This window comes from Arvicanthis niloticus, chromosome 23 (assembly GCF_011762505.2).
Source record: "Arvicanthis niloticus isolate mArvNil1 chromosome 23, mArvNil1.pat.X, whole genome shotgun sequence".
NCBI lineage: Eukaryota > Metazoa > Chordata > Mammalia > Rodentia > Muridae > Arvicanthis > Arvicanthis niloticus.
In genome coordinates, this window is record NC_133430.1 from 33285291 (window position 1) to 33301262 (window position 15972).

Sequence of the window (15972 nt, forward strand, 5' to 3'; positions counted from 1 at the left end):
TAACCATTTAAAAACAAGAGAGGAGAGAGAGAGGGGGAGAGAGAGAGAGAGAGAGAGAGAGAGAGAGAGAGAGAGAGAAAGAAGAAGAAGAAGAAGAAGAAGAAGAAGAAGAAGAAGAAGAAGAAGAAGAAGAAGAAGAAGAAGAAGAAGAAGAAACACAGAAGCAGTAAATAGAAGCATTTAGGACCCGGAGTTAATGAAAGCTTTAATTCAGAATGGAAGAGACTATACAAACACCCATGCAGCGGTTTGAATAAGACACCCCTATAGTCTCAGGCGTGTCAACACTTGGTCCTCAGCTGGTGCTGTCCTTCAGGGAGACATAGGATCTCCTAAGGCCTTGTTGGAGGAAGTATACCATTGGAGTCCTCTGAGAGCTTAAGTCTTGCCCTACCCTGTGTGGGGTTCATCCAAGCACTAACCAGGCCTGACCCTGCTTCCCTTCTGAGATCAGACAAGATTGGGCGCCGTCAGGGTGGTATGGCCGTAGACTCTGTTTGGGGTTCATATGAATTCTCGGCTTGCTGCTCCAGCCACTATGGGTGCTGCCCATGCCTGCCACTTTCCCATGATGGTGAGGGACTGTCAACCCTATGGAACCATAAGCCCCAACAAACTCTCCCTTCTATAAATGACCTTGTTATGGTGTTCTATCCCAGCAATAGAAAAGAAACTGATGCAGCAGGTCACACCAGAAACAGAATTTTAAAAGTAGATGTCCATTTGCACACTATTTGTTTTCTTAATGCTGATAGAAATGTAAGTTTAGAACATCAGTTTAATATACATCACGCTAACGTACCTCTGGGGAGGAGAGCATTGTGGGAAGGCAGGGGGAAACTTCTGCTTTCAAGTACACACATGCCCTGTTATGGATTAGTGATCTTTTAAACTCAAACCATTCGAAATATAATTATGACTAGAACAGAAACTAGAATTTGAAGAGGCAATGCAAAAGCTGATTAGAGAATAAAAAGCTGAGGAAGAGGAAAAGAAATTTAAAAAGGAGAGAAGAAATCAAGAAAAAGACAAGCCAACGCAAGTGGGATTTTTGTACCCTGATATCGAAAGCAAAGCCACCACTGGGGGAAAAGGGGAAGGGACAGGTTGGCAGAGAGTCACAGAAAAGTGAATCTCTGTAATCAAAGGGAACATCCTCAAGTAAGATTTTTTTTACACCGGTGAAGAAACAGAAAGCAAAGTGAGATTTGTTTCGATCTATTGGGCTTAAGAATTAAGCGAGAAAGACTGCTAATGCCAGGGTTGGAAAAGATAGAGACCTTTAAACTAGAGGCATGGAAAAGGGTGTCCAGGCTTATTTAAGGAAATTTGGCACATGAACCAAAATTAGAATATGCACTCCATTTGAAGTAATTCTACCTTTGTACAATTTATAGTAAAAAACTAATTAGATTTAGGTATAGGGATGTTCCTTGAATTGTTTATATCACAGAAAAAGACACAAGGGAAACAGTTATGGCCTGGGGATTGGTTAAATAAATTTTACTTCATTCATGCTTGGGGATATTATGCACATACTAAAAAGTATAAGGTGGATTAGTATGTGTTTATATTGCTAATTAAAATAGCATAAATAGTGTATATATACAATGAACATAATTACATTAGAGATGAGAATATTTTCTGTGTATGAAAATTTAAAGAGATAGTCCCTAATCCAGAGCCTCTCAAATGTTTTGGGTTCATGACACCCTTAAGGTATCCTAAGCCCAAAGAAACTCTTAATATTTTTATCTAAGGTAGAACCAGTCAACTTAACAGGAATTAGAACCCTAGCAACTATATGAAATACACATATATTGAAGAGAAAAATGTCTTAATTTCATTCTTCTGGCTGGTTTTTATGTTAACCTGACATGAGCTAGCATTGTCTGGTAAGAGGGATCTCAACTGAGAAATTGTCTCCACAAATTGGGCAAGCCTGTAGGGCATTTTCTTAATCAGTGGTTTGACGTGAGAGTGTCTAGCCCCTTGTGGGTGGTGTCACCCCTGGCTGGTGATCCTGGGTTCTATAAGAAGGCAGGCTGAGCAAGCCACATGGAGCAAGCCAGTATGCAGCATTCCTTTATGGCCTCTGCATCAGGTCCTGCTCCAGGTGCTTGCCCTGTTTGAGTTCCTGTCCTGCCCTTCCTCAGTGATGAACCTTTTTGTTGTCTGGAAGTGTAAGCAGAATAGAGTTTTCCTCCCCGAGTTGCTTAGGTCATGATATTTTATCACATCACTATTTTTCATAACCAAGACGGTCTCTGTGTATACATGTTACACACTGCACATCTTCTCCAACGGATCTGGACCACAGACACCTTCATTTCCTAGTCTTTGTCGATTTTTCCACAGCATGGCTTTTAATTAACAAAACTTCTCTGAGAACTTGGGTTTGCAAAGATTCGACATGAAAAGGAAGGAATGTGATCTCATCCTTACACCGAACCAACCCAAGCCAGTATGTACATCAGATGTCTCCTCAGAGTCTCTGTCAGTGGTGCACAGAGGATCACCCTGGGTTCCAGCACCCTGCTGCAGGCTGGGAACCAGGACATCAGACTCTTCCTGGAGGGCAGGTTGGAGGAAGGGAGGAGTTTCCTTCTTTATGCACACCGGAAGAGATTAACTTTTTATAGTAAACATCTATGACTTTTATTAAAAGAGAAAGACAACACAGGAGTCACGGAGAATCAAAGAAGAAATTGGAAGGCAGAGGTGAAGGAGTACCACGCAGAACTGTGCCCACGTGTGAATTGTGACTGTGCCCAAGTTCCCCTCAGCTGTAAGTCAACAGACCTGCTTCCCACACAGGGCAGAGCCAAGTGCTGCTGAAACTATTGATGCCTGTGACCTCAGAAGGCCAGTGTGAGGCCAGCCACAGCCCCGGAGCCTCTGCCCGGGCTCCAGCCTTAAGGCTGCTGCATCCCAATTACATAACCCTGGGCAGGTTCATCAGCTCTGCTCTGCCTTGCCTTGTCTTTCCCACAGCGAGATATTAATTTTTTTGATATTTTTTGATATATTAATTTTAGATATGGATTTAGCTTCTCTTCACTAGTCCCCTAGCCTCTCCACTCCCTGCCTTCTGAGGAATTCATCCAACCATTGTTACATCAGCTTGAAGCAGCTGAGGGGGTTGGTGGAAGGTACTGAGAGATAAGGATGGTGCAGACAGGGGCTAGCTAATCGTGCTGCGATCTGAGATGAAGGAGACAAGTCCCCGCAGCAGAGTCTTCCCTTCCATCAGCCAGAGCCACAAAATGCCAAGGAGTGGTGCTAGCTGCCATGACTGACACAGAGAACCCGTGTACAAATCAAAGCTTCAAGGAAGAAAGAACCTTGAGCAAGCAGACATCAGTGTGGAGGATACTCGGGCCTTTTCTCTTCTAGTCTCATTCAACTTAAAATAGGGGGGAAGGTGATTGCATCAGATTATGGATTTTTTCAACACTCTCCTACCAAACCTTTGTTTGTTTGTTTCTTTATGTATTACCTCATCTCTATGTCCCATAAGGTGATGTCATCACTGATCCAAGGATTAGATGGCTCTGCTGGTGTTATGAATGGGTCGTACTCCACGTACTGCTCCGTGTAAGCGATTAAGCTGTAGGAGGAAGCAAGGCAAAGAAGAACTGATTTCCTGGGCAAGTACACAACGCAGTCCCACACCAACAAGAGCAGTGCTCTCGGAACCAACCCACTCCCTCTCCTGACTTGCGTAGCAGCTCTCAGCTGCCCCGTTCCAAACTTGTCAGGTTTGCTCCGTTCCCATAAGTTTTAGTATATCCTTTCCCCACATCTTGACTCTTTCCCGGAACCACAAAGCCTCTCTCACGGCATGTGCCAGCTTCACTAATACAGAAGTCACAACCTCCAAAGATTATGGATTTCAAAAGAATAAGCTGAGTCCACAGTGAATTCCACAGCTCTATCAGAATTCCCCAACCTAATGATGCACTTCCTGTACAGACTTTTAAATCCCACCTGACCGTGAGTTCACACAGGTTTGGTCTCAAAAGCAACTTAGTTTTTCTAGCTATAGTTACAACCTAATATATGTGACTAGCTCATATGTACATAGAAAATAGAAAGTAGCTAGGGACAATGTTAGGGTAGGATCTCTCTCTCTCTCTCTCTCTCTCTCTCTCTCTCTCTCTCTCTCTGTGTGTGTGTGTGTGTGTGTGTGTGTGTGTGCGCGCGCGCGCGAGCACGCGCATGCACATGTGTGTATATGTAATGAGCCCAGTGAACCTAACTGCCTATCACACAATATTAAATTATCATTTGGGGCAGGCAGGGAGCAATGGCCTCAACTGTTTCCCCCAACATTTCTCACAGAAGCATCTGCCATCCATGTTTTGATCCTTCCTACATATGAGCCGCACTCAGATAAGTCTGACTCTGTGTTTCTAAAGCATAAGCTTTTATAACTGTTCTTGATATATTAGTTTCAGGCAACGATTTAGCTTCTACTCACTAGTCCCCTAGCAACCCTCGCTCCCTGCCTTCTGAGGAACTCCCAGATGAGTTCACCTACCCCTTGTTAAATCAGTGTCCATATTGTTAATCTGGGTACAACTGCTGGTCTCCACATTACTGATCTGGATACAACTGCTGGCTGCTCAGCTAACAGCATCCCACTTTGTTCCAATGTTTTAGCAAATCCGTGAAACATCTAGGAATAGGCTATCTTCCCCACATCCTGTATCAGATCCTCAGGGTTTCCCTGCCTCCACATGATGTCCTCCCCACAGCCCTTAGTCCCCTGGTTTCTATCTGGACTTCTGGCCCCCCTTGGTCCTGACACAAAATCATCATCTCAGGATTCTCTTCATTATTATGTTGGTTCTTCCTTCCATGGGTCCCACTACTGCCTTTTGCGTTTACCTTTTAGTTGTGATGAAGTAAGTACATCATTTAATAGTTTTCTAACAAAGATTCCTGAGAGCCAAACATCTGAGTACCTGAGGTCTAAAACGCCTCTGTCAATCTCTGTATTTGACCAATAGTGGTGGGCGTAGGTCACTGTGTTGAAAGTCACCTTCTTCAGAGGCTGCAAGGCTTTACTCTACACTTTTGGTGGCTGGTGTCACTCCTGGAGAACTCTGGGTCCACGTGGACTGCTGTTACTTTGTCAGTTTCTGTCTGTGTGGATGTAGGGTCTCCTCTTCCTGCTAAAGTGCTCTGCAATTTCATGCTGGCCCTTCACCTGTTGTTTTGATTCATTACACTAAGGACAATCTCAAATACATTTTAAAAGACTCCCATAAATTTTATTTTTTTGTTGTTCTAATACCCACAATCCTCCACCCGCTCAACAGGACAAGTTTTAATTAACATATGAACAGCCTGAACTATGAGTCCAGTTTTTCTTTCAGTGTTTCATCTCCCTGTTTGCCCTTTGACCTATCTAGTTATGTTTTTAAGATGTAGGTGGACACACTCTCAAGACTTTACTCTTATCATAGCACTAAGTTTCTCATTTTATTGATGAAATGTCTTTTCATATATCAAAGGTCACTAATCTTCCATATTTATTATGTTTCTTCTGTCGGTTGAGTTGTTTTGGGTTCTCCAAGTCCCTTCCTTCTGTTTGAATATGTCAATGATGTCCCTTCAGTCTAGGGATTTCCTTGAGGATCTGGAAAAACCATGGACATCCATTTGTACTGAAGAGTCGAGTACAGAAACCTGCTAGGAGCGTGGGTGTGAGTGTGGACTGAGTTTATAAACTGATGGCCATCCTGGGCAGGTCACAGACTGCCTGCTTGTTTTTTAGTAAAAGCCTGAAACTTCAGAGTCTTTCTTCTGAAGACATTTATTTTTCTCTAAGCATATATCCGCAAGCCATTTCTGCAAGGTGCACATGGTAAATGGCCTCATGGGCCAGATAGTATTTACCTCAGCACTTCTACTGTTTACAATGAGGGGTGGGAAGTACCACCTCTCCCCACCTCAGAAATCCCCTAGCTCAGTAGTTAGAGTATCCATTTACCTAAGCTCTTCCACTATTATAATATGGGTGTGGGGCAACACCCCTCTCTTACCCAGAAGCCCCACACTTCAGTAGATACAACACCTACCATCTCTTTTGTCCTCATTTGGCCTCAATGAAGTTGAATATACCTGAGTTGAGGTTATGTGTCTCGCTGCCTCCAGAGAGTAGGGGGGGACTGGTTTCCAGGATAGGTGATCTAAGAGCAGAAGTCTCTAGAGGCAGAATGAGCTTGTTTGGATGCTATCACCTCATGTCTTACTCTTGCCTTGCTCTTGGACCACATGTCTCCAGCGGTCAGCCGGCTCACTTTCTAACCATGCTTCTGCTCCAGTGTGTAGATTACAATGCTCTTCATTCTGACCCCAGCCATTTCCTTTCTGATCAAATTCTCAAATATTATAAGCTATCAAAGGTACACAGTTCTGGGAACAGGTTCAGAACAATCTTAACACTTGAGAAAATGAGACAGAAGATTGTGATTTGGAGGCTAGCCTGGGCTATTTATCGAGACCCTAAAACAAAACCAAACAACCAACTGTACAAACAAAAATTGTAAAAAATAACATCTATTTTTGATGTCCAATAGAAATGACCAAATATTTACCAATACAGAAATAAAGGCCTAAGGATTGTTTCTCCATCTCCATCTGAGAAAAATTTTTCTTTCTCAGGAAAATGTGTTGAACCCATTAATCTGACTTTGTTAAACTTGAATTTAAGATAAATGAAGGATGCACGTCTTCCTGAGCACTGGATAGGTGTTAGACTCTATTCAAGCACCGCTAAAATCATGGGCAATGTTAATCAGACACTTTTAAAGATGCTATTTTAGGAGTACACTAAGGCTGGGGCACCCTGACTTCCTAATTAGCAGCTGCAGACTCGCCCTTGCTACCCTGCGCAAAGGATTGGGTCTAACAGCCAGCCGGACTACTCCTTCATACCCGCAGCTTCCGGCTTACAAACTCTATGGATTTTGGGGGATAATTATGAAAATATCACAGCTGACCGCCCTGGATCTTAAAGGCACAGCCCCAGCCAGGGCTGCTTGAAATAGTTTGTGCCAGACTTTTTGTTATCAGAACAGTCCGTGAACTCTAGATGACCCCACCACCATTTCCGTTTTGGCCAGAGGAAGAGCACTTCCCCTGGTGGAAGGACTAATTACTGTGACAGGTGCTAAGAGGGAAAGACTCTTGGCCCAGAGCACAAGCCTCAATGATTATGAATAGTACTAAGAGGCAAGATTCTGATTGGCCCAAACAAATGGCTGTGATTGGTCCACACCCAGGGCTCTGTAAATGGTCTGCTCACTCAGTAAGTAGGCTGGGAGATACTCTTCTGTGCTACCTTGTCTGCTGTTGCATAATTTGGCCAAATTCAAAGGGTTCTCTACAGTGATATTTTCTCGCATACTTTCAGCAGTGCCGACAGAAGTGGTGGCACCAAGAAAGAGACAGCAGTGAGTGCCAGCGATGGCAGCAGCTGCTGTATAGCTGAAAGCGGGGAGGAGGTAGTGGCCTTGGCATGATTGCTCTACGGCTGAGAAAGAAGTGGCCATGGACCCAGACATACCCAGCAGTGGTGGTCCCCACTGCCTAGCAGCCCTGTCCATCTGGTCACCCCACCTTCCCGGCTGAATGTCCTTGTCTGAATGATCTCAACACTGGCAGACATTGGCTTCCTGGGTGGCAATCATTCCCTGGCTCCTAAAAGATGTCGCAGAGGAGGCAGATATCCCGAGTCATCTCAGCAGCATGCTGGTAGCCTAGATCCGAGATCTGAGAGGATCCAGGAAGAAGAGGGGAAGCAGTTTGATCAGAGAGCAGTGAGGTTACTAAAGGATAAACAACTATAAGGAACTGGAAAAACAACCTATAGGCCCTATTCATTACCAGAGTTCCAGAGAACTATTCAGTTTTCAGGACCATGGCTCTCAGTCCCCAGGTTGAATATTGTGACATTGGATGCTGCCATGATCCAAGGGTCCCAATGTCTGAAGCTTGTGCAGGGCTTAGAACAATCACAGGGCTAAGGCTCCAGACCTAAGAGCCTAAAGAGGACCCTGACACTGGAGTATGCCTCCCTACTGCTTCCTGATGCCAAGCCCTGAGGCAAACAAAAGTTGCCAAAGACCAGCATTCGAAGGTATCTGTGAAAGTTAGTATCATCAACTTCATAGGATCTAGAATCACATAGAAGATAGGCCTCTGGGTGTCCCTGTAAGATGTTATTTAGATTAGGTTTAGCCTCTGGACATGTCTTTAAGAAGTTATCTTGGTTAGAGTAATTGAAGTGGGCGGCACCATTCCCTAGGCGGGAGGGGGGGCTGGACTGCATGAAGTGGGCGTCACCATTCCCTAGGCAGGGGTCCTGGACTGCATAAATGGAGAAAGCCATCTGCAGCAGCAGTCATGCCTGCTTCCTGATTGTGAGTGCAATGTGATCTGCTGCCTCAAACGCCTGTCCTCCTGCCACCAGAGCTGCCCTGCCACGATGGGCTGTACTCTCAAATTCTGAGCCAAATTAAGCTTCTCCTTGCTCTGTTGCTTTTCCAGGCTAGTTTATCACAGCAATAAGAAAAGTAATACCCTTGACTACCTGTAATTTCTGTCCAAGTAGAACAAGAAAACCTTCTGCTATCTGATTAATGAAAAGCTCATGTTATTTTTATTCATTTAGTGACATGTTGGAGGTGTGAAGAAAAAGAATAGTTTATTATACATAATTACATATGCTATATATGTGTTTATATAAAAATTAGTTCATAATTGTTTTATTCATTTAGTGACTTTAAGGGAAGTAAAGAAAAAGAATAGTTTAGTGTATATAATTATATATAATCTACATAAAGTTTGCTATACTTTAATCATCTTTTTATTAGACACAGTTTTTAATATAGTTTTAGTATATGGTACAGTTTACTGCTTTCATATAGGGTTTTTTTTTTTTAACTTCTTCTTTTTTTTTATCTTGCAGTAGTGTGGACCTTAAATGTCTTCTAAAAATTCCTGCGTTGAAGCCTTCATCCCCAGTGCAACAGGGTTCAGAAGCAGAGCCCTGAGAGGCAAACAGATCACAAAGGCTCTGAGCTCATGAATGGATTTGTCTTTCTACAGATTCATAATCTAATAGGCCACAGTGGGGAGTGGAAATTCAGGAGGCAAAGTTTCACTTGAGAAAGTAGGTGATCATGACCCCAAAGGGAGTGTTTTGTTTTAGCTCTTTTCTTCCAGCCCCCTCTATCTTAGCTTCCAGGCTACAATGAGGTACATAGTTTTGCTCTGCCATGCTATTCTGCCTTACCATGGGCTAAGAAAAAAACACAGCCAGTGGATGCAAACATCTGAAGTTGTGAACTAAACCTTTTCTCTTTTAACTTGGTTTCCTCGAGTATTTTGTCATAGCAACTTGCATATGCTGACTTATACACACCTTCAATATTTATTTGGAAATCATACCTGCAAGTAGAATCATTTGGCCCCAAGACATGCATATGTTTTAAAACTACTAATCCACAATACAAGTTTTCTTCTTCCCTAAGCAGAGCTGACTGTGGGCCAGCAGTTTCCTCTACCATAGCAAAGGCGCAGGCACAGTCTCTACCGCTAAATTGCAGAGGGCAAACACAGTCAACCGTTAATGTTAAGAATGTAAAGGTATCAGGCAGAGGCACCGTTGCTACATGAGACGTGGTCGATAAGCAGCAACACATGTGTCCCTTGCAAGCTGTCATGAATGCAGAGTCTTAGCTCTACTGAGTCAATCTTCACATTAATAAGGTTCCTAGGCAACTCATATGCACATGAAAGTTTTTTAAAAATCTAACCAATTTTCTGAGGAGCACAGGCTATGCAGTGTTTTCCTCACTAAGTCACAATGAAGGAGGGGCTGGGGAGATGGCTCAGTGGGGGAAGTGCTTGCTGTGTGCACACAAGGACCTGCATTTCGATTCCCTAGTTCTCACATAAAAAGATGGGCATAATGGCTCATGCCTGTAATCCCAGCACTGAAATGGAGACAATATGATGCCTGGAGTTGACTGGCCAGCCAGTCTTGCTGAATTGGTGAACTCTAGATCCTGTGAGTAATCCTGTCTCAAAAGTTAGGGTGGAGAATGACACTGACCCTTGGCCTTCACATGTGCACACACACAACCAACCCAGAATCACCTGGAAAGAGAATCTCAAGGAAAGGCAGGCTAGATCAGACTGGCAGGTAGATCAGACTTGATTGAGGCAGGAAGCTCCACCCACTGTGGGCAGCACCATTCCCTGGGTTTGGGTTCTGAATGGCATTAAAGTGAGTGAAGTAGTAGGCCTGGGTGCATTTGTCCTCTATGCTCTTGATTACAGACGGGACCAGCTGCTTCAAGGTTCTATCTTGAATTGCTGTAATGATGGAAATGATGGACTATAACCTGGAATTTTAAGCTGAGCAACCCCCTCCCCTGCTCTCTCTTTTGGTTTTTTGAGACAGGGTTTCTCTGTGTAGCCTTGGCTGTCCTGGAACTCACTCTTGTAGACTAGGCTGGCCTTGAACTCAGAAATAAACCATTTCTCTCTTAAAGTTACCTTTGTCAAGGTGTTTGATCACAGCGACAGGAAGGAAAACTAGGATGCAGGTGCACAAACCTGCACTCGTGTGTGCACACGTGTGCGTACACACACACACACACACACACACACACACACATGCATGCATGCACTATAATGAAGGAAACTGCTTATGCTTGTTTTAAAGGTGGCTGTTGGTTCCCTGACACCACAGAGCCTCCTTGCCCTCCTAAGTATAGACCATTCACCAGCAGGGCAGAAGAAGCAGCGACTCACATTGGAAGGATTTTGTTTCCGTTCTTGGTTGGGTCGTTTATTTGATTTTTATTAAGTTCACACTAGTGTACACAGTGGCCTTGTTGAGTACTCAATACCAATGTGATTTTAAAAAATGAAAAAGAAAACAGAAAAATATTTCAAAAGAATCTTGAACGTCTTCTGCAGATACAGATACATGGTTGAAGCCACCATACACAGTAGTCTTATCATCGCCTGACCTGTGAGCCTCCTTTGAGGTTTGCATCCTGACAGGTAGGGACTCATCTGAAAGAACTTTATAGAGTAGCAAGAATAAAGTGCAGGGAAAGTGTGCCCAGGAAGGACCCCTGTGGGACAGGAGCAGGATGCATGACATCCCACTACAGTAGCCACTCCATCGTTACTGGATTAGTTTTACTCACCCTGAAAGAAATGACATTGATGTCACAAACTTCCACAGACTTAGTGGCTTTAAATAGTGTGAGTGTGTACTCAGCTCTGGAGGCTAGAAGTCTGCATTCAAAGGCTCAGCAAGACTGTGCTCCCTCCCAAAAGTCCAAAGGACAATCACTCTTGCTTATTGAAGCTTCCGGTGGCTCCAGGCAGTCCAGTTCTTGCCTTCATTACTCCAGTCTCTGTCTCTAGTGGCCTTCTCCTCTGTCTGTAACTTGACCTCTCATCTCATTTCATTCTATCTCTTTTCTTTGTTTTTTTTTTTTTTTTTTTACTTTCCCTTCTGCCTACCCCTCCCCTCCCTTCCCTTCCTGTCCCCTCCTGTCTTCTCCCTTCTCCTCTCCTTCAATCCCCTCCCCTCCCCTCTCTTCTCTTCTTTTCCCTTCTTTTTCCTTCATTTCCTAATACAAATGCTTATCATTGGGCTTAAAGTTCCTATGGAAAATTTATCTCAAGATCTTAAAAAATATGCATTTAATATTTATATTTAATATGTATTATTGGAAAATTGCACCTGCGCAGTCAGTTGTTTACTTGTGGGAGGACGGGATGCCCACGCCATCTTGGAATGGCGGATGTATCACCACTAACCGCGGCTTCCTACATTTGGAGAGGAAAGATATAATGAAAGGGACTTCAGAAAAAAAAATGCCTAGTCTATCCACTTGACAAAGCTTGGGGCAAGTTTTGGATTTCATCCTCTCTTCCTTAACAGAAAGACTCACAAGTTCCTCCTGAGTGATGGGATATGGCATACAAAAATTTAGTATATGGGCCAGAGAAAGAACAGGTGCTGTCTGCCACAGTGAAACAATACATAGGAGGGAGTCTCTAGACTAGACAGCACACGTGTGATTTTGGCAGGGACGTTGAAAAGGCACAGACATTGGTAATGGCTACAGAAAAAGGTGCCGTGAGGTATGGCCAACAGCTGTGAGTGGGATTACAGCAGAGAAAACCAGGAGTGGAACCTGAAACGCTGTGCCCGGGTGTCTTTTGTCCCCACTCAAGGAATACACTAAAATGTGGTAAGGCATTCATAAAGTCAGAGCCTCTGAGAGAACAGGAAACCGAAAAGTGCAAGGACGTGAGGAGGGGCCATGCTTGCTCCCTTTTTTTTTGGGGGGGGGTGTGAGCAGTTTCTAAACAGTGATGCTTAGAAGGAAAGTGGGACAGGAAGGACCCAGAGGGAGAGGAGATGAGATGCAGAGCTGCTCTACAAGTGGGGAGGAAGAAGGTGGGAGGAAGTAGGTGGGTGAGCCACAGAATGCCCTCACTGCAGGTTACCCAGAGACTCAGCATTCAGGAGGAAAGCCTGGGCTGAGTGAAAGTGAATGTAGCCCCCCTGGAAGGAGAGTGTATGTCTGGCAGCTGCATCCGACTCCATTTTATCCACAGGCTACAGATTTTAGATTTGGGTCTGGATAGGATGGATGACCTTGGCTATATGGTAACTTCTTGCCATTCCTTTTCTACTGATTAAGATGGGCCGGGAGGTGAAAGGATCCCACAGTTTCTCAAACCACATGAAAGCGGAGTTGTAATGGCTTCCTTCACTCCCTCCCCTGAATTTATCACCAGACATTAAGTTCACAGACTTCTATCACCCTAGCAGAGTTTTAAGAGAGCCTTGGGGTATCCGGTTCCTTGCTGTCTTATCGCATTTCATTAATTACATTTCATGATCACCGAGGGTCGGGAGGCAGAGGAGGAACCAGCATCCAATTTTAGGGAGCAACAGCAATCTCAGAGATGGGCAAGCAAGATGATGTTAAAAAAAATCAATTCAGCAGTCAGCTGTGACATACTAAGGACTCCCAGTAATGGAGTAAAGATGAGCCAAGCATAGCAGCAGGCTAGAAACGAGACAGCTTCATCTTTCTGTGTGCAGGTGCTGTGCTGGGACCTGGGGTGGTACCTCCGGTACTGTGGTGTACCTCAGCGTTGCTAAGCTTGGGCAGAAGCCTCTGGGTGGGGTGGGGAGAGATCAGAGATGCCAGGCAACTGGAAGCTGAGACGTATAGAGTTCTGTATAAACCTGCTGCTAGCGATGGGAGGCTTGGGTGGGTGGATTAAAACAGATGAGGCTGGGACTCCTGCGAAGAGGGGGAAGACCTCATGTCTTTGGCAACTTCATCCGTCCAGAGAAGTCACCACAGAGTTTGTTATGGTTTGGTTCTTAAATGTCCTCCAAAGCTAAGTATGAAAGGGTGGGTCAGCATCCAGTGTGGGGCAGTGGGATCTCCGAGAGGTAGACCTTAGTAGAAGAATGAAGACCGCTGGGACTATGTCCTTGAAGGAGATATTGGGACCTGAGCTCTGCTCTGCTCTGCTTTGCTCTAATCCACTCCCCTCCCCTCCCCTCCCATACCTTTCCCTCCCCTCCCATGCCTTCCCCTCCCCTCCCATACCTTCCCCTCCCCTCCCATGCCTTCCCCTCTCCTCCCATGCCTTCCCCTCCCCTCCCATGCCTTCCCCTCCCCTCCCATACCTTCCCCTCCCCTCCCATGCCTTCCCCTCCCCTCCCATGCCTTCCCTTCCCCTCCCATGCCTTCCCCTCCCCTCCCATACCTTCCCCTCCCCTCCCATACCTTCCCCTCCCCTCCCATACCTTCCCCTCCCCTCCCATGCCTTCCCCTCCCCTCCCTCCCATTCACAGCTACCAGTTCTGTTTCACTATGCCTTTACCACTTCAGAGTCTACCTTGGCACAGGCCCAAAGTGATGGGGCCGAATGAGCCTGGGTGGAAACTTCTGGGCTACGAGTACAAATACAGTCTCCTTCTTCTACGTTGATTCTTTTTTGGTATTTGGTCTCAGTAACAGGCAGGTGACTAACACGGAGGTCTCTTCAGAGTCTCTGGTGAAACACACTCCATGCCTCAAAGTTTACTGTCATTATGAAAGACATGGCTCATGGGACAAAGCTTTTACACTGCTTTTAGGACAATGGTTCTCAATCTCCTAATTCTGCGAATCTTTAACGCAGTTCCTCATGTTGTGGGGACTCCTAACCATAAAATTATCCCACTGATGCTTCATAGCTGTAATTTTGCTACTGTTATGAACCATAATGTAAGTATCTGATATAAAGAATATCTGATATGTGAACCCTGCGGGGGTCACAACCCACAGGTTGAAAGCCACTGCTCTAGGATCAGGGCTATTGTGATTTCACTGTCTGCTGTGGTGGACTGATTTTAAAAACAGACTGTGATACTAATACACAATCGGGGCTTTTAGTATAATCGGGGCTTGTGACCTGGGTTTTGCATGTGTCTGCTTTGTTTTTGTACCCTTGTGGTTTCTGTATGAGTGATATCAAACTAGCCTGCTTGAGAATGAGAGCTCATGTGGAGGCCGTCCTACAGAATTAGGCGCCACATACATGAGAGCTCATGCACAGGAGAGTACAACTGCCCTTGTCGAGGCCATCGGACATGATCAGAAGTCACAGACGTGAGACAGACAGCCAGGATCAGCAGAGCTTCCTACCCTGTCACAGCTGCCAGCAAACGTGCAGCTTAGCCCATGCAACCAGTTGGCGAATAGACACGTGAGAAAAGTCAAGTGATGACCTTTTTACGTACTGTTGTGCCAGCAACTCCAGTTACCCATGGTAAGCCACAGTCTGAAAATATCAAATGGAAAGTTCCAGGAACAAATAATACATACGTTTTAAAGTCACACGCTGGCCCGAGTAGTGTGATAAAATCTCCACCCAAGACATGAATTTTGCCCAGCGTTTCCATGCTGTATGTGCTACCTCCCCGTCACTTAATTTCCACGTGTGTTATTGGATTCACTGTTGTGGAATCGTGGTGCTGGTGCTGAGCTAACTCTTGTTTTATCGAACGCTGCGTCAAGTTGCACTGAGTGGTAATGCGTGTAATCCAGAGGTACCAGAGAAAAGCTGTAAAGTATGTCCTTTGCCTGTTCCTTTACGTGAGTCCTTGGGAGTTTTAAAAGAGCTTGCATTCACATTGCTGTTACACATTGCTATGATCGTCCTGTTTTATTACTAGTTATTATTGATGTCTAGGGTTTGGAGGCATAAGAGGAAATAGTGTATGTAGCATTTGGTAGTATTTGCCCATCCCTGGGGAAAAATGGATCTGCTGTGGACAGAGGAAGGAAGCTACTGCAGTGTAAAGCCTCTGAATATGGAGGTTCTTTTTCAGTCACAGCTGACTGATAAGCCTTGTCTGTTACAGCTTGGAAAGAGGTGATGCATGTTTAGAGAGAGAAGGTATCACCTATGGTGCATGCTCTTGATCCCAGCACTCGGGAGGCAGAGGCTGGTAGATTGAGTTCGAGGCCAGCCTGGTCTACAGAGTAAGTTCCAGGACAGCCAGGGGTACATAGAGAAACCCTGTCTCAAACAAACAAAACAGAACAAAACAAAACAACAACAAAACCAAAAACAAACAAATAAACAAATACCAAAACCAAAACAAACAAGAGAAAAGAAAGAAAGAAGAGAAAGGAAGAAAGAGAACCAACATGTAAACATTTGAAGCAGAAACTCAAAGAACACAGCACCCTGCTGCCATTTTGTGTGGGAAGCTGTGCCTGCTGTCTCCGAAGGTCAGGGACTTAATTTAAAAGAGTTTAAAAGCAAACTATAAGAACACAGGCTCAAGTTATCCAGAAAAATGAACTGGAAGGCAGTGTTCTTTCTTTAGGAAGGCAAGTTTGTGGA

General features: G+C 44.7%; 1 protein-coding gene across 11 annotated transcripts in view; it reads right to left on the reverse strand.

Annotated features, from left to right (window-relative positions):
* The window catches only part of Rgs6 (regulator of G protein signaling 6), a 523682-nt gene that overhangs the window by 62491 nt on the left and 445219 nt on the right, over window positions 1-15972 (reverse strand). For all 11 annotated transcript variants that reach the window (XM_076921773.1, XM_076921779.1, XM_076921775.1 and 8 more), the window contains one exon: window positions 3500-3610. In XM_076921773.1, coding sequence (XP_076777888.1) covers window positions 3500-3610 — 111 coding nt within the window. The remainder of the gene's footprint in view (window positions 1-3499; window positions 3611-15972) is intronic.